We start from the raw sequence: 21,218 nt of genomic DNA, 5'->3' as shown, positions 1-21,218 counted from the left end.
AACAAGGTTAGCAATAATGATTTTTATTTGAAATATTAATTTTGTTTTTCAAATGTTGCTTTCATCAAAGAATGTTCCATTTGCAGCAGTTGTATAGCTTCTCTCACTAGCATAACTGTTTTCAACTGTGCTAACCTAATTGCACAATGGTTTTCAAGTGTTTTCTAATCATCCATTAGTCTTCTAAGAACACAATGTACCATTAGAACACTGGAGTGATAGTTGCTGGAAATGGGCCTCTATACACCTATGTAGATATTTCATTAAAAAAACAGACGTTTCCACCTAGAATAGTCATAAAAATGTATAGAGTGTATTTCTGATTAATGTAATGTTATCTTCATTGAAGAAAACAGTGCTTTTCTTTGAAAAATAAGGACATTTCTAAGTGACCCCAAACTTTTGAACGGTAGTGTATATATCACAGTGATATTGAGAAACTGCAATGGCGTTGCCACAGAAACAGTTAACAGTACATTTGCATATGCTGCCCTGACAGTATATATATATTGTGTGTGTGTGTGTGTGTGTGTGTGTGTGTGTGTGTGTGTGTGTGTGCGTGTGTGTGTGTGTGAGAGAGAGAGAGAAAGAGAGAGAGAGAGAGAGAGAGAGAGAGGGAAAGAGAGGCAGAGTGTGTTCTTCAGACAGAGGAGAGGGAGACCATGACAGAGAGCCAGTGTGAGAACAGTGACCATGTTGTGTTGAAGGCAGCAGTAACACCGTTTACTGGCCTCATGACATCTGGATGTGAATTAAACCATTCAGATGACACATGTCCTCAATATGCCAAACTGGAAACGTCCGAGTGCCCTGAGAGTGTTTGAGCCAACAAACACAACAAGAGAATACACTAGTTTCATTGTTTGGGAGCTATGATCACAGTCATCTTATGAGGTCCATCAGCGGACAAGGTTTAGAAAGTCAAGTGTTTAAAGGCACACTTACAATACAATACATTACTACGTGTATATCTTACATGTCACATGTCAACGCATATGTTCGACTCATTAAATCACTGGAGCATGCCAACGTTGTTGTTCTGCCCTTGCAGCTCCATAAGTTAGTAGATTTAAGTAACATAAGGAAAGGTGATTTTGCCTAAATGTAATGCCACATTTAGACATAATGATGTGGACGGGAGAACAGGGGTTACCTCCAACGCCCCATCGCTGTACGAAGAACCCATGAGCTGAACCGAGCGCTAACAGCCAATGAAATACTCGGATGTTAGCACATGAAGAGGCGCCACACAATCTAGTTGCTATTGGAAGCCAAAGATCAGTGATGTCAAGAGGCTTCACACTCATTTCCAGCCCACGACAGACCAGTGACTGTTAGACCGACATACCTGCATTATGATGTCACAGGGAAGATCCTACAAACTGAATATGATCAATTACACAGAACTGCATATAGATGATACATAAATGAGCTAATATTATGACAAAATCCTCATAATACAACACGCCCACTATCATATAGCCATATTTTGCATATGCGAGAGTAACCTCCTAAATATGTAGTTGTCACAACACTACAAGTAACTTACAAAGACCCTAAATAGAGCTGCATTCGGCATATATTGCAACTGTTGCAATATTTTGGTGGGAGAAAGCGAGGTGATTTATACCAATTTATAACTGCTTTCCGTATTTTGACGAAACCGGAAGTGAGTTGGGGGGAATCCTCTCAGTTCCTCTGGCTACTACTGTTTGCCGTCTGTAACAACAGCAGCATCAGACAAGAGGAAACCTAATGATGGAAGAATTTGAAGGTGAACGAAATTGCGGTTTTATGTGTTTATTTAGTTCGACGTTTCGTGGGAAAGTCGTGCTTACAGCCTCTCTGTTTTCATTATTTCAAATGAACGGGCTCCTCGCTGCTTTAGCGTTGCATTTTCGTCAGCGACCTCTCTTTCTCTTTGGGATTTAGCCCAAGTAATGCTCGGTAACGTCAGGGCCAAAGATGAAGCTAGCTCGCGACTGTCTCTGAACGGGTGTGATCCCGACACCAGCCCTAGGAGCTACCCGGCGTTAGCTTGCTGCTGACCGCGACACGCACGAGAGCCTGGTTGTGCATGTAGCCGTTCAATGTAGGTGAATAACGGCACGACGTGTTGGAGTCTGAAAGACTAGCTAACGTTACTGTCTGACGGACGTTACTTCCAGTCTGTTCTTCAGCCTTGGGAAATGAATGGTGGAGTCCGCGTCAAATGAAATAACTTGTCGCCTGTGGTCTGTCTAAATAAACCCAATGTTTGTGTACACCTTGGTAGTTTTAGAAGTAGGGTAAAAGTGTCCAGCTCTGGTCCATATATGTTCTCTGTGGTATTAAAAGTTCACCATAATCCCAATTTCATCTTTTGTTCTTGCAGACAGTGATGCTCCTCCTGCTGGGGATCTGACTCAATGCAACACCTGTAGCAGATGGTTCTTCCCTAAAGTCCTGGTAAAAGAAAAAGAAAAAAGATATGAATATATATGCTGTAGTGATAATACCAAGAAAAGTACAGGGATATAACGAGAAGGCCCATATTATGTACCTATAAGGCATTATTTATGTACCTGCTGTCCCATAAATCATATATGTCTCTTTTTAAAAACAACAACAAATCATTTTGGAATTGTGATTGGAAAAAATTAAAAGGCAGAGAGGGTAAAAGCAAGGCACAAACCTCAAATGTTTAAAAGAAAAAACGAAATCCATTACGTTTGTGTAGTTTTTGTATCTTGTGCATTTCTTTCCCCTCCCTACAGGTGAAGCATGCTAAAATTTGCCAAAAGTCAGCAACCAAAAAGAGGAAGGTTTTTGACTCTAGTCGACAGAGAGCTGAGGGTACAGACCTCCCCACGCTCAAACCCCTCAAACCAAAGGTAAGACGACATCTTAGGCGGATATCCAACTGACAATTTTGAAGATTTGTTATAAGGAAGAGACAAAACCTGCTCAAAGTTGTACATCTCAGTGTGGAATGTGAAGAATCGGCAGCAAGACCTGCTTTGAATATGCAACATTCAGCCTAAATACATGTAGAACCTACAATTGTATTTCAGTCACAAAGTTCATCTTCCACTGGGAAAGTAAGTTGATTTGTCTTTTTTTTCAGTTGTCCTTTCTTTCTGTGTGTGCATTAGTTTTTAGTGGCTTCATAGACACTGGTTTCTCTTCTTTGGCTGAAATAGTCTGGAGGCATGTCAAGTTTTTCAAATGACTGAATTGATAGTTATCTTTATATCTTTATATGTAGTTCTTATAATAAAATCTTCTCTAACCATTAAAGTGTTGACAGTGTTACCCCGTATCTTCTCAAGCTGCACTAATTCTTCTAAACCAGTTGTAGACTATCACTCTTACTCTTCGACAACTCACCTTAAGAATATCGAGCTTCACACATGGCACGGCCATCGTAGAGGTTGTCATGAACTCCCAAGTCATTTAAAGGAGCAGTGTGACAACGTATGCACACACACACACACACACACACACACACACACACACACACACACACACACACACACACACACACACATAACTGAGTAGCATACAGAGCAGAGGCAGAGAGGCTGCGATGGAGACACTGAAGTGAACCAAGTTGAACACAGCTTTGCTTGTTAGTGAGTAAAAAGCCCACACTCTATCAATACATCTGTTCAACAAGTATGAACATGTTATCGAAAAACAAAACCCAGTTCAATCAGCTCTGTCCGCAGTCTCTCACCCACAGCACGGAAACACGCATGAACAATAGCTGTTGGTTTGTAGTTTGTTTATCTTAGTTTGTTCTTGTAAACTTCTCTGCTGGCTGAGACAAAGCAGCCAGGACAGAGGACGGAAGGTATGGCATACTATGCAATGTCTGTATTCTTCATTATTGATTATTACCATTTATAAACTTCTCTCAGAAATGTTGTTCATGTCTTGACATTTTAGATTTGTTTCCAGTTATTAATGACTTTGTGTAATGGCTTTGCTGTTGTGAACATAACCGTTGCTGCTCTTCAACCAATATTTAGTTATATCTAAATTATAAAGGACTTCTATTCCTGTTCAAAATGTATTTGTGTTAAAGGTTCCATTTGTGTTTTTAAAAGCAATCATTTAGTCATGAAAATGTATTGATAAGAGGACCTCCTTGTACTAAAATCCTATCCCTACCTGAAGGTACACTTGGAAAGGGAGGAGTGAGCAGTGGAGTATTTAGTTAATTACAATCTGCATCTTCACCACTAGTTATCACTAAATCTCACCCACTGTTCCTTTCCGGTCATTCTGAGTAATCAAGATGTGCTAATCTTTGTGATTGTAATTGTCCCCAGTTAATTATAGTATTAAATACATATACATTTGTTTTCTTATTTCTCCTTGCTTCAACTAACTGCTGGACACTCAAACTCACTCTTCCCTCACAGTGGAAAACAGTACTCACAGTTTTCTCGCATGAACAGGACATCCCAGAACAACACAGGTTGTTATGTGCTTCTTTCTGTACCACACATAATGTGGTACTTAGGAAGTACTTAATTTGGAGCCCGTAATGATGAAATGGTTGATTGAGTTTATCAGAATACACCATTATATAGAAATGTATCTCATAGTCACGGTATTGAGGAATATACTGTAACTGGTGGATGGTTAGAAGGAATAAAGGAACATTAGCTTCAGTTCTCCCCAAATCAACTTCGTTTGTCAGGCACACATGCTTAATTAACTCTAAAGTGCATAGGAGGAAGTAGGAAGTCAGTGTTGCCACAGAAACAGCTCAGGGGACGCTCAGTGAACTACTTCTGTCAGAAATCATCAGCTTTTGATAATACTCAGACTGCCATTATGGAAAGAAAGGGGATGCTTTTATTACAACCACAAATTAAATTATAGGAATTTTCAGACTTAAATAAGAACATAATCGTTTTGGTCAAGGTACAATTTCAGATTACAACTGGCTTTTGAGCATCCCGGTGGCACAGTAGCATGTTCTTCCTTTTAGATCATTTAAAGTCGAGCGTGACAAGAGGACACGTAGGTGACCTCATTTTAAAAACAACCAGTTTTCAGTATGCACATAAATAATAAGGAGACATTCAGTTCAAATAATAACAGCCCTCTCTGAATGACAGTTATGAGGTTTACCATGATAACGTCAACCTTTGGCTACGGTTGTGGTCAAATAAATCAACAACAAAAACAGCTGGTGTAACAGCGCGTCTGGTCTGTGTTGCCTCCTGCCAGGCAGAACCTCCTAAGAAGCCATCCAACTGGCGCAAAAAACACGAGGACTTCATCGCTACCATCCGGGCTGCCAAGGTCGTCAGTCAGGTCATGAAAGATGGCGGACCATTACCCCCACCTCCTCCTCCTACTTATGACCCAGGTAACGCATAGCTCTTTGCAGAGTGGAATTAAGCAAAGGAAGAATGACAGAAACACACTTTGACTGCTTACGGTTAAGTAACACTTCATAATGAACATAGTAGCTCGTGATCGAGGTCTGGTGATTATTTTATTTAAATAATGTTTGACACAGTGAATGTGAAAGTAGGAACCATTACTGACCAATTGTAAAGATGAGCTGGACATTGTTTTGCCTCCACAATTTCGAATCCCAAATGAAAATGTTGACAGTTGCAGAAGAAAAGGAAAACACGCATACAAGACGGACCTTCCTCAATGAGCAGGACTGACGAGTGTCCCTGTACACAGGGTTTATGTCACTTGAGTGGATTTATGTGGGTTTTCTCACTAACCTGTTTTGTCTTTAGACTATGTCCAGTGCCCTTTCTGTGAGCGGAGGTTCAACCAGGGTGCAGCGGACAGACACATCAAGTTCTGCCAGGAGCAGGCTGCCCGAATGCCCACCAAGGGCAAGTTAGGAGATGTCAAGAAGCCTCCCGGTCGCACACCGGTACACACATGCACACACGCTGCACCGCTGAATGTTTGACAATTTGTGTTTTTGTTGGAAAATATTATTTCCAACAAAGTTGAATTTTCTACATTAGATTTCTTTCTAAATCCAGCATTACAGCATTAATTTCTCATTGCAGATCCGATCTGATCTGATACATTGCACATGCGGATGTTATAATTAGAACAGCTGTGTTTACCCACGGTATTAATAACGATTAGAGTGTACTGTATGTGTAGATAGCTACGCGGCCACCCTCGTCCAGATACATGGCCAGCCAACTCTCAATCTTACGTTATTTACAATTCTTTACAATTTAAGAAGTGCTGTTTGTGAATTCACAATAATTCCTTTTCCGTTATTACCAATGTTAGACGCCCGCTTGCAGCAGGCGTAGAATTACCCCCAACAACTATGGCGCATGACTGGTAGTTAATTAGGAAGCCAATAAAAACAGCAGGGCCCAAATCATTTGAGTTTTTGTTCCCATCATAATAAGAAAACATTGTATCCCAGTGTGCCATTTAAAAACAATATTTTCTGTGGATTTGTGCAGCTCAGACACTGTTTTCAACTCTCTTCCTCACAGAAGTTAACATCATATTTGTATACCAGTTTGTAAAGCCAAACCATACTTCACGCATTGTACATTATGGTCTGTCCTTGGTCATGAAAACTATAGCATAGTGATACTTGACCTGTGTGTCCTATCCCGATTTCTGTGTTTCCAAGTAGAGTGACTGTGTTGATGACCTCTATGGCTAATGTTTAGTTTTTTAATGACAACTACTTGTTTATTTTCCATTGTCTTTCTCTCTCTCTATCAGTGCAAGCCTCCTGCTTCTGTAAAGAAAGCCAACTCTCCTGCTGTGTCATCCATCCCTTCAACCCCCTCTCGTTTACCCCAGAGATCTGGCCTTGGACAACCCACAGGTATGGGCACAGCTCTTTCGATCGTGTTCACACCTGTTCTGTATATTTGTGACCCTTTTTTTATTTTATTTTTTTAATGAAATGATTCGGCTTTTCTCTCTTTTGCTCTAGGGATCCCATCTAGTAAGGTCTCTTCTGCAGGTTCAGTGAGGAGTAATCCCTCCGGCCTCACAAGCCCTCCATCAGGGTCAGTGCTCATATGAAGATATTGTTAACACTATGATTGACTTAATTGATGGCTTCATAAGAATAACAGGTTGTATTTATAGTACAGTGGGCTAACTCAAATGTGAGTTTTGAACCTGAAAAGTACAGTTTCTGTCTTTACAAACCCACGTGTTTTGCATTTTACACATCCTCGTTCTTCTCCTTATGTTTCTCCTCTCAGTATGGGAAGTAAGACCCGAGCTGCGGGCTCTGGCTATGGCTCTGTCAGGAGCCCTCAGTCGGGAACGGCAATCAACAAGAAGAAAGTAGACACCTACATATCTAGGTGAGCCAGTTCACTAACAGGTTTGCTAACAAAAATGAATACAAAAAAGCAAAATACAACTACTATACAGTGGATGTAAACTGTTATTGGCGTATTGCATACAGATAGAGTACATTCCAGTCCCATTCAGTAACCTTTGAACCTTTAATGAACGCAGTCCAGCAAGAATGCTGCCATAAACAAAAGAAGCTGTACATCTTGCATAATTCGGACGTAAATAATAATGCAAGCCGTAAAGCTGCAGGTTCTGTTTACTTAGGTGATCGTAATGCTGACACTAACATTAAGTTAAAATATATCACATACATTTACCATGAAGTGCTTGAAGTACACCTTGTAGGAAAGCTCAAACTGACATGCTTACTACTATTTTCTTCATTTTAAGTTTATTTGTTTGCATATTGTATCTCATTTTGACCTAAATAATACTCACAATAGAATACATTATTTAAGCCTTTAATAATAGGTTATTAACACCAGCTCCGTTTCTCACCTTGCTGCTCGGTCATCTTCGTTGATTTTCGCAGGAATATCGTTGAAGATGGCGTTGGCAACGGTGGGATGAGGAGCACGTTCTGTCATGCTTGTGGGACCCAGTACCCGGTTGAATCCGCCAAATTCTGCTGCGAGTGTGGGGTCAAGAAGATGTGTCTCTGATGGAGGTCAAGAGAGGGACAAACGAGAAACATACGGGGATGCACTGGTATTCAAACTAGCATTGGAGAGGTTCGACAAAGCTAATCAGTCTGCATTTTCATGCTTGTCGGTCTAATTTCACGGCAGTAAATTGGCGTAATCGTCGGCAGACAACCACACGGTCGGCATTTTCCTTTCTCTTGGCCGTTTAGCATTCATGGAATTTGCCGGTCCATGTCACATTATTTTTAAGTGCTTCCTACTTCATCGTAAGCCATTTTTGATTCGTACACATTTTGCCATTTTCATGACATAATAACCATAATCTACAATAATTTTTGCATTTAGTCACTACGATTACTGCGACGGATTTCAGTGGCAAAACTGCTCTGGTATGAAGTTGTGTTAACCTGCGTTAAGGTTGATGATATTAGCTGATGTGGCTAATGATACAGGAACAACCAACGCAGCTCATTATTTTCAGTTCTTTTCCTTCTTGCTGCTGGTGCAGCGTCGCGGCTGATTCCACCCGCTCATAGACGTCAACATTATTGCCGTGAAACTAGAGGGATTAACGGCTGGGAATGAGAGATGAAACTGTTTTGGTCATGGGACTCTTAGGTAATGCGGTCTGTATCATTACATCTACGTCATTTTATTGTCGCTGGACAATAATTAAGTTTAGCAGAGTCACTATCGGCAACTGAAAGCCATTGGTGCATCATTAGAAGAGAGTATAGATGAGTAAGAGAGGAGCTAAAAGTGAAGAGGTGGGTTGTAAAATGTGACTGAGGAAGTAAAGGACTTGTGTTGGGTGACTCACTGGAGCAGTGTGATTGCCCCGCTATCTCAATCCCCAGTCAACCGTGACTGAAATGCATTCCTTAATCCCATTTGCCTCTGCTTGCACAAAAACAAAATATGTTCCATTTGAAGTGCAATATGATTGACTACTAAAGAAAATAATGTGGTTTTTTCGAAAGGACGAGATCCCCTTGTTTCAACAGGGACCAATCCAAAAATGAACCAGCTGTTAAAGAAAAGGTCAGTGCTCCATTTAAAGTCACTTTTCAGGCAACGTTTGTTTCCAGCTATCTTAATGTTACCCTCATAGGTCATGACCTTTCTAGACAAATGTAGTATGAACTCCAACCCGTTTATTCCCCCCTCATTTAATAAAATGCAATTAATTATTTATTTTTCTTATTACATTTTAATTTTACTGAATGCACAATGACTGCATCTCTTTTATTAATGTTGTATGGAATTAAAATGTTTGTCTCTGGAGTTGTATGAAACCTAACTGCACCTGGATGTGTTGCAGTTTTTTTTATCCCCTGATAGTGTTTCTATTCCGTGAGTATTCCGTGTAGGGTCAATAGTACAGCAACACGACAGTCATTAGAAAGTTTATCTCGCACCCTGATATGATGTACACTATTTATGACCCCATGCAGTTCTTTTACATGTGGGGCAAAGGAAAGGCCTCTCCTTGGGGTGCATAATGTTCCTTAACTGCTTATGTTAGTTTCAATAAGTTAAATGACAATACATATTTAAACTGACTGGACAGGTTGGTTTTCCTGTACTGGCATGTTTATTCACCATCAATAAATTTCTCTGAAGACGGCTGTGATGGATTTGTGTCTGTTGAAGAGAGAGGAAACAGAGTACATTACAGTGCTGTAATACTGTAGACCCTTTGGGGTAGTAAGTACAAAGTCACCCACAAGCCTTTACGTTAAGATATAAATATATGTTGAATACATATTGTTGGAAAAATAACTGTATAGTGACCTTGCAAAACCACAGAATGTTTTTGAAGAACAGATAACGCATCCCTTCAAGGAAATGCCCACCCAGGGCAGCAACCACAACAGTCTCCATTGGTACCTGTCTCAAAGGGGATGAGACTGACGACGGGTTCGGACCGGCCTGACCTTCACCATCACATTCTGTGATGCATTGTTTATCACAGTGTATAAAAGAGACAGACCTCTGAGAGGCAACTGATGTCCACCCAGTGATAAGTCTCTGCTCCTTCTTGCAAGAATACATTACCTGATTAATGATGCAACACATATGACATGTATATGCCAAACAGCAATTAGCTACTAGATAATGCTTTATGTATGGTCAATAACAGGATCAGAAAATTAGCTGTTGGGGCAAAATCTGCATTTGGATCTGTTTTTTTTTCTTCTTCTTCTTCATTTCTGATACACACAAACCAACAAAAGGCTTATTCAAAAAATGATATAAAACACCACATTTGGCTCCCCAAACTACAGCACAATCCTGATAAGGTTAAGCAGGCAGGCACCATTAATCAAAGCACCGAGTGAATTTGACAGAATAGCTTTTAGCTGAATCTCAGAACAGTGTGGGTGAGCTGAACTCGGTCATCTGTGGCAGGATGTGCTTTTAACATATCAATCACACTATGATTAATCAACATGATCTCATTTTAACCAGAGTACCAATGACTTGACATACAGCCTAAAACAACTCCCCAGACAAAGAAAGAACTAAAAAAGATGTGCCAGGGCTAGTTCTTCTATTCCAAAGTGAAAGTAAAACTATTTCAGAGCCGTTAATATTTCCTGCTCATGCTTCAGCCGTCAATGGCTAAGTGCAAGTAAATATCATAGCATATGAAAGAAATACTTTTAGCTGCATGTATGTAGCTTACATTTGTTTAGTTTACTTTTTAAGAGCTTTTGTGCCGTGCACCTTTTTTGTCGAGTCTGCAGTTAACAGCCCGACATTCGTCTGCACACAGTCAGTAGTCACAAACATCCAAAACAGTTGCAAGAGAGACATACTGGCACTTGAAAGGATATATAGCTTAAATGAAGCAGAAGCGTCCTCTTGCACAATCCAATGAATCAGCAGTAGTACAGAAGAACCGGCAGGAAGTGCAAGTTCTTTGCTTCACAATGAACTTGAGTTTGCCCTCAGGTGTCGATCAGTATCGTGTTCAGCATCTGGTAGCAATTGGTCATGGCAGACAGGATTGCCTCGGCTCTGCAAAGTTTTTTAGTCTCCTTCTTCTTTATTTTCTGCTTGTTTCTTCTTTGTCTCGTTGCTGTCCTCCTCTTTGACCTCACGTTGGGTTCTTTGGTCTAGTCAATAGAATTCAACACACAAACACAATGTGCCAATTAGTGTTGAGTCCTGATAATGAGCTGAGTTTAGCTCTATGATGTCATGAACACCAGGTAGGTATAACGCTGAATCATAACGCCATGTGCTCTACCATTGCAATACTCGTCTTATTGATACTTATTCATCCCATATCAATATGAAGTGAGACGAGGCTCCCTCCACAGTCTGTCTCAGACAAATTAAAGTCTGATCAAGTCTCACAGAATACTATTCTGCTTCGGCCGTAGATGGGGTAACCTGTTGTATTTATACTGAATCCTAATAAGCCCCAAAAATGGTGTTTTAATTGTCGTGCACAAAGAAGCACAAAGTGTCCTCAACTTCTGCCGGCACATTTTCTGCTGCAGTTCATCTCTGCCTGGCACCAAGTGAACTAGTGTAAAATAGTCACGAGTCATGTTTGGATACACTCACACAGCCAATAGGCTGTTTACCATATCACTGAGTCACCCACTATGTGGAAAAGAGCACTACAGCCTGCCAACATTCGCTGTCCACGCAATCCCACAAAAAGAAACTGAAAGAATCAGTTTCCTAGGTTGGTCACCTTGCAGCTGCCCCTTCCAAAGAAAACATTTATTATGAACATTTACATTTACAACAAGCGAAGGTGCCAAGACTTACCGGTTTCTCAAGACAAGGGCAACGTATGGAGTTTAGGACGGACGTGGTCAGCCCATTTGTCTGGGATATGTTCAAATTCTTCATTTTGCAGGTTAGGAGGTGCAAGGTGCTCACAACAACCTGCTGAATAGAGGTATTGAGTCGGTATTTGAGTCACACAGTGTACCCCCTCTGTGCAGAAAACAGTTGTCCATGCAGTTGGCCGAATGGTGTGGGTACTCGCTGCTTTCAGCAAAGATTTTTGACAAAAGTGTTTAAATCCTTTTTATAAAAGTGTTGAATGAGTGATATCTGGGGTTTCTGGTGGTCTGGTAATTAGTGTAAATGTACTTGAATGTTCACCATGCAACAACATGCGTCAGTCTCATTTTATGGACACCAGTTTGACAATATTTCAAGAATGACTAAATTACATAACAAGCAAATCCCTAAATCAAAAGGAAAGAGACCAGAACAGAACAGGCAAAAACAGAATAGCTATTACTCACCACGTTGTCTGACATGCAGAGATGTTGCTTTTGTTTCAGGGCTGGGCACGATGAGTTATGCAGCAAGGTAGCGATACTTCTGTTCTTGAATGGATGAAACCATTACAGGGGTACATATTAGCAATATAGAAAAATAGTTTATAGAAGGAGGCTGCTAGTTTCAAGTCTACACACGTTAATTCTGTATAAGAAATACTTTACTGCTTTCAAATCATGTTTTTAGGTTATTTTTAAATATATTTTCAATATCTTTTTAAACCTTTTAAGCCCCATGGCACCCAATTGGGTGCCGATTTACACATTATAGTTGGACTGTGTAAATCCTTACAATAAACATGAGCAAATATATTTATGTTATGCATCAAATTAAACAAGAGAACTTGGGCTACAAGAATCAGTAAGTCATTTCCATACAACTTAAACAATTAATTATGAAAATATCCTAATCCTCATTTTGTCAGGAGTCAGCCCACTCAGCACGTTTCCAGAACTAGAAACCCGTAGCTCGCTGCTATCAGAAAAAGCCAGATAGCAAGAGGACTCCACACAGATTCTAAATATCTTTTCAAAATCCCTCTGCACCAAATCATCACCGAGATATGAGCCAAAGAGCACAGCAACATGAATCGCTTTAGTGCTTACAGTCACAAATGTTGCTTATCTTTGGCTTTAAAAAACAAAAAAAACATTTTTCGAAGACTGATATATTTGGATGTATTGAACACCATAAGTAATTTACAAGTGAAATATATGGTTTGATACATATTCAAAATGCCCATAAGCCCATTTCGCCTAATTTATCTGTACTAAAACCTCTCAAAGTGAGACTTTGCAGAGAGACTGGTCCCATATTGTGCTATGATCTCTGATGTGCTCTGCTGTTTCTGTGCATCCTTCCAAGAGATAGAAAAATAGGTCGAGGCTTAAAAGGTTAAAATGTAGGCTTGAGCTTGCATGCTGCACCCATCGGAAAGTTCTACTTACAGCAAACCGTTTAAAAGTCAACACAAACAAAGACAAAATACAAAGTAAAGAGTCCTCCTGATGTTGTCAAATATTTCCATTGAGACCTCCAGGCAAAAGCACTCTTCTCAAATGTAATTATGTAATCTACATAATGGTTCCACATTAATATTTATATCTACGGCCGAACTGTCTGAACTTTGAATAATACACAATGACCAATTTCCAAAAAACACAGATTCAGTTACTGACAGGAAGCGTGAGCTGGCTGTCTGACAAATATTGGAAATTGTTGTTTGCAAGTGTCTCTTTTTCCTGCCCAAACGTGTTCAACCCGGCTTTATTCCTTGTATGCCTGGCTGCACATTTCCTAACCGAAACCTCCTAATAATATGAAAAAAAGATGGAATAAGGGAATCTACTGACTCTGCAGAGGATGCAAAAAGAGTCATCTAATACCTAATATTAGGTTGCGGATGCTTTCCCACCACCCACATCTCCAGTGTCACAGCCCGTTCTGAAGTGCTGCTCTAACTTGTCTGCTTCTCTTTACAAGTTGTCCATCTTCTCCTTACTGTTTACATATTACATTATGTTAGAGAAATCCATGATGTATTATGGCTGGAAATGTGCAGTCAGGCATATAAGGAATAAAGTCGGTTTGTACACGTTCAACATGCTGAACAGCCAATTTATTCTGTGCTCAAAGACTGTGATGCATCCATTTTTACATCAGATGGGATTGATCCGTTGAGCTGTCATTTCCTGTCTCTAATGCTTGCTTTTTCTGTAGGACAGTACACCTGTATTGCCCTTGTGTACAGCATCGTAAAATACATATCAAATAAATAGAATTGGTTTCTTACTGCGTTGGTGATATCAGTTTGAATGATTATGCTGTAATCGTCTCGAACTTCCTGGTGAGGCCTTTTGCTGTCACAGGACCGGGATAGAGGTAGAAGCAGAAGAGCAAGGAGACTGATGCAGAGAAGAGGCTGAGAGTTTATAGTGTGAGAGATACAGGGAGAGAGGAAGACGGAGACGTCAGCCAACTAACCCACAACATGTAGTACAGTTAAACATTTTTCACGGGAGGAACTGCAATAACACTTGGCCTTAAACATACATTCATTTTTGCACACAGCTTTGTTTCTGCACCCCGGATGGTTGAAGGATCAAAGCAGTCTAAATCAATATTGCCTAGAGGTATCTCATTTATTACAGAATATTGACCTATACGAGCTAAAGACAAATTACTATATTTTTGATTCATAGTCAAGGACCTTTCAAGATCATGTAAAGTGGCCCCTAGTGTGACCTTGCCTCTACCGTGGCAGTGTCCAGAATGATGGCATGACAATTGATGATGCAGCGTAACATCAGGCGGCGCATCATCAGGAGTTGCTGGATGATCCCATATTCTCCGATGGGCCGTTTGGACCACTCCTCCAGAGCGCCACGGTTTGGACACATGGACCTGAACTTTGACGCTGTCTTGCGTTTTCAGCACTGCGATCAGCACCGGCCCTTTGGAGGTAGCCTTATCATGGGCTGTAGGGAACGAGCACGCGATTCACACAAGGGGCGGAGAAGACTACGAGTTGGACTTAAACTATGTCAACAGATGCTCCACACTGTCCACAGAAATGCGCACACCTGCTTACGGAGAACAGCCTGCTATCCATAAATACAGCCGGCGGGACAGCAGTCTCAAGATGTTGGTAGAAAATGGGGAAATCGTCCGACCCTCCAAATAAACTGTCCGGAGCTGTCCACAGCACTGAAAGTGCTGAAGCACGTTTTTCTTCAGCCTACAAACAGACATGACAGCGGCAGTGTACATCAACCACCAGGGCAGCGTACGCTAAGCCTGGCAGCTGGAAATAGCCAGGAGCCTTCTGCTGTGGTCACACAGACACCTACTCTCCATCAGACCAGTGTCCTTCCCCGGGGTATAGAACCATGCAGCAGCTTTTTGTTTGTGACAGAAGCCTGGCTCTGTCGAAAACAACGTTTGTCTAACTGGATGTGTGACGTCATCACACAAGCTTACAGGGCAGTGGGAGTAGAGCCACTGACAGGGGCAAGGCAGTGTTGCACAGGGGTTGAAACCAATAGTATTGGCTCGTAGACGGCTACGCCTTTACTTGTAGAAACTGGAGTTACAATTAGGGCTGCAACTAACGATTACTTTAATAATCGATTAATCTGTCGATTATTTGTTTGATTAATCGATGAATTGGATAAAACATTTTTTTTTAAAGCAGCATTAATTTCCAAACCTTATTCAACAGAACTGTGCAATAAAATACACAGGTAACAGGTACCGTAAATTCAGGACTATAGAGCGCACCTATCTATAGGCCGCACCTGCTAATTTTTAAAAGAAAAACAAATTGTACATAAATAAGACCCACTTGTCTATAAACCGCAGGAAAAGGGGGCGTGGCTTGTCTCCGTGACTTGTCTCGTTCCGCCGTTCACCACGGAATAAATAACCACTAGTTCTGCTTTATACTTGTTGTGGACATCCCATAAATGTCGGAACATCTAACGCCCTGGTGTCTGGGTTCATAACATCACCCGTAGGCTCACACAGCTCAGGGAATTTCACAGACTCCGTCTCGATAACTTCCGCTGCTGGAGCAGCAGCAGCATGCAGGCGGGCAGGGAGGGGGGCGTGACTTGTCTCCGTAAAAACAGCCGTCCACCACAGGTCTCTCCGATGGTCTTTGCTCTACCGGCTTTTTTTTTTGCTGTCTGCTGGTACATGTGGTTGCCTACTTTTGACCGGAACAACATCCGGCTCAACCTTGTGTAACTCAGTCAAAGGTCCATGTCAGCGGGACCTTGAGGCGTTGCCCACGCACACCTCCATGGTTATAGGCAAGGCAAGTTTTTAAAACAGTCAAAAAGCAAGAAATAGAATAAAAGTTGCAATGCAGTTAAAGAAATGAAATGCAGTAGTGAAATGCAAAAATGTATTAATATCCTTAAATCTTGTTCAATTAAAGGCAACAGCAAACAGAAATGTCTTCAATCTGGATTAAAAGGCGTTTAGGGTCTCAGCAGACCTGCAGCCTTCAGGGACTTTGTTCCAGATATGTGGAGCAGAAAAACTGAACGATGCTTCTCCATGTTTAGTTCTGACTCTTGGAACAGGAAGTAGACCAGTCTCAGACGACCTGAGGGGTGGGGATGGTTCATAAGGTCGCAGCAGATCACAAATGTATTTAGGCCCTAACCCATTCAGTGCTTTACAAACCAGCAGCAGGATTTTAAAAATTCTTTGTTGGACAGGAAGCCAGTGCAAAGACCTCAGAACTGGTGTGATGTGATCCACTTTCCTGGTCTTAGTGAGGACTCGAGCGGCAGCGTTTTGAACGCTCACATAGCCCCGCCTCCTCTCACTCACAGGCCTCTCTGTCTCAGATTGTATATAATGATTACAGAGTTGTCGTTGTCATGTATATGCATCCATTAACTAAACAGTCTGAACACTCAGGGCTAGGAGTGGAGGACCCTCTCGTTAAACATCTTCGAGACTCTGGGTCGAGACCGGCTCCAGGATTTAGATGGCTTGTTGTGCCCCAAGCATGAACTTTACAGGTCCCCATCTCGTCAACCATGCTTAGTGGGGCTCTTCACCATTCATATCTATGCAACCACTGCGTTTATGATTTAATTGTTGACAAGAGCACCACATTGTTTAGAGGAGCACAACGTTCTTCATAGATCTATAGCAAGCTTCTTAATTTTGGTCTCAACGTGCACTAGGTTAAATTAACTTTGTTATTATCAACATTTAATAAACATTTTATTGTATTCATCGTCTTTTAGATTTTCCCTTCATGGTATCATGCTAATAGATAAAAGAATGATGATAATATACAGCACATATTCCTGATATCAACCATACCTTATCTTAGCAGAAGGATGGCAGGCAGCTAATGGTACAGCACTTAATACAATAAGAGACTTGAGACCTGACTTGGACTTGTCCCTCTAAGACTGGAGACTTAGACTTTGACTTGTCCCTCTAGGACTGGAGGCTTTGACTTCCAAAACAAATGACTTGTGAGCATCTCTGTCCTAGAATTAATAGAAGCAGCCACACCGTGACCAACCACAAGTTCACAATGCTGTTATACACACACATGAGTATAACAAAATACTCATATAAAATATAACAGCCGATTAAAATACTAAAACGCTATTCTTTATCATGAATTTTTTTTCTCTCACTTTTATTAGTTTTTTATTTCGTACTTTTCACCTAAGTTAAACGTTGGATGCATAACGTGATGCAGTATTTTTGACAGTATTAGTATTATTCGCATGAATAAATGATCATCCGCATTCTAACCTGTTATTGATCACGTTGATTTTAAAACTGGTCCCACCGAGTCTGCAATTCCTGTAAACCAGATCCCGTAAATCATAAACAAACTTTCAGTTTCCTTCTGAGCACAGAGGAAGTTATTCTCGGTTGGAAACCCCTTTAAGTCTCCAACATACAGTCAACCAGCTCGTCGCTGCGCGGAGAAGCAAGTGGACGGATGCGAGTCGTCGGCTCACGGTGAGTCTCGAACACGGTTCACTCGGCCGCTGCTCACGTCGGGGCGGACTTTTGCTTGTGTGCTTCGTCATCACCCGCTACACACTGTCCCGACTTCGACTTTTTAATTCGGCTACAAGTCGGTTTGTTTAACGTAAAGTGAATTTGGCGTGCGTCACCCACTGAGTTAACCTCCACCACGCAGTACGCACATGACTTACCATTGGTCATTCTTCATTGATATTCACCGCAAGCCAGAAGTGAACAGGGACTTTTTCTCTCGGGTCTTCATTGCTGCTCAGATGATCAATTGGTCTGATTTATTCCCCCCCTTCAAAGGCAGTGGTCCTCTCACTATTCCAGCGGTTCCGGGGCTTTTTTTTTTTTTTTAGCACAGGGATTAACGTTACAGTCCTTTCCCACGTCCTGCGTAACGCATCGCATGTGATTTGACTTCCGTCCTCACCACCAGCAGAGGTTTCACTTTCCTCTCAGATGAATTAAACGTGGGAAACGTTGTGGTTTCAATGTGAAAACATTGTTTTTAATGGATGGACACGGCCTGAATTTACAATTTAGGGTCAAATATCTTCTGTTACAAAAACAGTTTCTTGGGCTCCAGTAAATATGCACAGCTCCACAGACCGTGCATGGCTTTAGGCTGACTAAATTATTGTTTGTCATTCACATGTTTTGACATTGTCTGTTAGTTCTGTGAATAAAAAGGCCCTGCACTGATTTTCACTGTGCTTTCTGTGTACAATTATGGTCTTTGCCATTTTTGTTCAAATTTTGCCACAACAACAACAACTGTATTGTGGTTACATTGTCCCTACAGCAGCACACAGGTGCCTTCATTGTGCATGAGCAGGACGTTCAAACGTGTTTACGAGGTAGGTATATAAGTATAGTGTGGTATGTGTGTACATACTTTCTGATGTTTCATTTGGCTAAAGAGTAGGCCTACCTGTGTGTCTTTGTATCAGGAAGCATTGGTGTTCTGCTTGTTTAAAAAACAAACAAAAAATGCCATGTTTGTGTTACAGCTTTGGAGCCCGCAGTAATTAAAGACATCCATCAGATAATGAGAGTGGTGTCCTGAAGCATTACAACCGTGGGACCGAGAACGTGACTACAAAAGCAATTAAACACACCGATGATGTTTCACGGCAAGATCAGTCTTGTTACCTGGTGCTCCTGTGATTCACTTACAAACTATGTGTGCAGGTCACTGGGAGGCGGAACATCAGAGGCGTCTAAATCGCTGCTTTCACTTTGATCGTCTGTGGTTATCATCTGTGTGCTGATGCAAACGTTCCCCTCTGTTCCACCTGTTCTTCCCATTTCATGTAAAGCACTGTAAACCCTTTTACGACCACCGTGGACTTCAAGGTAGGTCGGTTCCCAGTGTGCCGATGGGAGTGTAATCAAGTATTTCCAGGTTGTCAAATACAGCTCGCCGTACTGTGTTCATAACATGCTGCATGTCTTCTTTCTCGACACTTCATGCCACCTACTGCACATTGGATAGAGCAAACACTGGAATGTATATGAAAGACTAGTTAGTGCTGACAACGAATGATACAACATAAGACAAATGATAATGTAAGTCATCCCTCTTAACAGGTTGAATATTTAACAAAACCTTGATAGTTAATTAAAGCGGCCCTTATCATTCTGTGGTATATTAATGATAATTACCTTTATTTGCATGGCGTTTTTCTATTGACAAGCTGCAGTTCAATTCATTTTAGGAATGTATGTTGTTTTGAAAAGTGCCTGGTGTTTTATAAAAAAAAAGAAATTAATAGGAAAATAGGATCTGGTTTTGGGTTTTTCTAAAACCAGATGAAAAGTGGTGAAGGGGCTGTTGATGACAGCTGCTGAACAGCTCAACATGTTGGGAGGACATTTGTGGGGATGGTAGAGTCTGTGTTGTATTTTGCTGTATAGAATCATGAAATGAGCAGACTCGAATTGTGGCTTGTTTCAACACATTTACTACTGAAAGATATGTCCAGAACTCTGGTCCCGTGGCCGCAGGAAATCCAGGATTCAATGAATTCAAGTTTAACAATATTTAATGGCAAAGATAATGACAGATAACGGTAAGGGAGCGCTCTCCACAGACGGACACCGCTGCTCCCAAGGCCGCTCTCTCAGCCAGGCGCAGCGTAGAGCCCGGGGCGGTCTCAAGATCCTGAACCAAAGAACTCTGACTCCAGAACAAAGGTCTCGACTATTAGTCAGACTATTGGTTATGCAAATGAGTTCACACCTAAAGGTTAGTTCCATTGGCCAGTTCAAAGAATTCTGTTCTGTTCGCTAAGCTAATCGATAAGCTGGCGGAGTCAAAGCTCACACTTTTCCGGTCAAGGACCGGAAGTTCCCCTTCAGAATAAAACTTATTATCCTGCCTTCAGAATGAAAGCAACATCTCAGGTTTCAATCGGCATCCATTTTAACTATTGTCTAAACAATAAAACATCATTCTCATGCATATACAGTTAATCATTACATTTGTCATCAACAGTTACAATAATAAAACAGTGATCCTCTCTTATGCTTTATAATACATTCCTCCAGAATATTCCTCATAATATCCCAAATTAATTATCATAACTTTCTTTATGTATTAATTTAAAACATAGACTCTCTTATTTACATGTGCAAGTGTATATAAAATCCACTACAACTCAACACTACAAAGCATAAATACTGCAACACGCTGGCCATGATCAATCTGTTCTTCCTGTCAACGTGTTTTCTCTCTCTGTGGTGATCGCGTGGATTGATCGTGGGAAGAGGCATCTGTGACTTCAGTCATATCAACCCTGATAAACAATCGTAGGTGCAGCACACGTGGTTTAAATAAAAAAAGTCATATTCCATCTGTAGGTAAAGTCATTTTAGAATTTATTTTTAAAGTTGTCTATTTAAAATCAATGCAACAACTACCCCTGAATATATTTTCGTCTCAATTTGTATGTTTGTGGTGAAAATGTTGAACAAAGAAGGCAACGTGATTGTAACTATCTCACTGCTTTTATAACAGTTATTTTCTTTAATAAATACCAGATACAAGTCAATTTTGTGTGTGTCACCCGTTTTTGTTAGCCAGCGAGTCGATCATAACACCTCTCTTATTGTTCAAAGTATAATAAAGCTAAAGTTGAACCTACAGTTGAAGTGTCATATAAACAAGGGCATTTCCTTCTCTGTTATATTTTAGTAAAGAGTTTAACTCTTTACATCATTCACATTTGTGTGTTCCTCAGCGCCGACCAGGTCAAAGGTCACTGCGAATTCATTAAAAAAAAAAAATGTCCGAAAGCTGTGCTACAGCATAACATTATATGGGAGACACAAGAGCACTCCCAACTTTATTTTCCCATTTCAACATGATAACCATGAACAAAACAAAGATCTTGACTGGCCTGCACACAGCGTTGA

The 21,218-nt window shown here is 40.9% G+C and overlaps 1 protein-coding gene across 2 annotated transcripts; it reads left to right on the top strand.

The window, feature by feature from the left end:
* Positions 1-1,665: 1,665 nt before the first annotated feature.
* Positions 1,666-9,655, top strand: zc2hc1a (zinc finger, C2HC-type containing 1A). Of its 2 annotated transcripts, XM_034560653.1 has the most exons (10): positions 1,699-1,774; positions 2,375-2,448; positions 2,757-2,873; positions 3,054-3,080; positions 5,227-5,368; positions 5,757-5,899; positions 6,730-6,835; positions 6,947-7,022; positions 7,224-7,328; positions 7,856-9,655. In XM_034560653.1, the coding sequence occupies exons 1-10, from the start codon at positions 1,756-1,758 to the stop codon at positions 7,983-7,985; spliced, it is 939 nt and encodes a 312-aa protein (XP_034416544.1). In that variant the 5' UTR covers positions 1,699-1,755; the 3' UTR covers positions 7,986-9,655. The 2 variants fall into 2 exon arrangements, with proteins under 2 accessions (XP_034416545.1, XP_034416544.1); XM_034560654.1 differs by lacking the exon at positions 3,054-3,080 and having other exon boundaries at positions 1,666-1,774.
* Positions 9,656-21,218: the final 11,563 nt, after the last annotated feature.

Source organism: Cyclopterus lumpus, chromosome 20 (genome assembly GCF_009769545.1).
Source record: "Cyclopterus lumpus isolate fCycLum1 chromosome 20, fCycLum1.pri, whole genome shotgun sequence".
Classification (NCBI taxonomy): domain Eukaryota; kingdom Metazoa; phylum Chordata; class Actinopteri; order Perciformes; family Cyclopteridae; genus Cyclopterus; species Cyclopterus lumpus.
Note: the sequence above shows the minus strand (reverse complement) of the source record. Positions and strands in the feature narration are given on the sequence as shown.

Coding starts and splice junctions, on each gene's coding strand:
- zc2hc1a (XM_034560653.1), top strand. Junction 5,369..5,756: donor TCCTCCTACTTATGACCCAG/GTAACGCATAGC, acceptor TTTTGTCTTTAG/ACTATGTCCAGTGCCCTTTC. Junction 5,900..6,729: donor AGCCTCCCGGTCGCACACCG/GTACACACATGC, acceptor TCTCTCTATCAG/TGCAAGCCTCCTGCTTCTGT.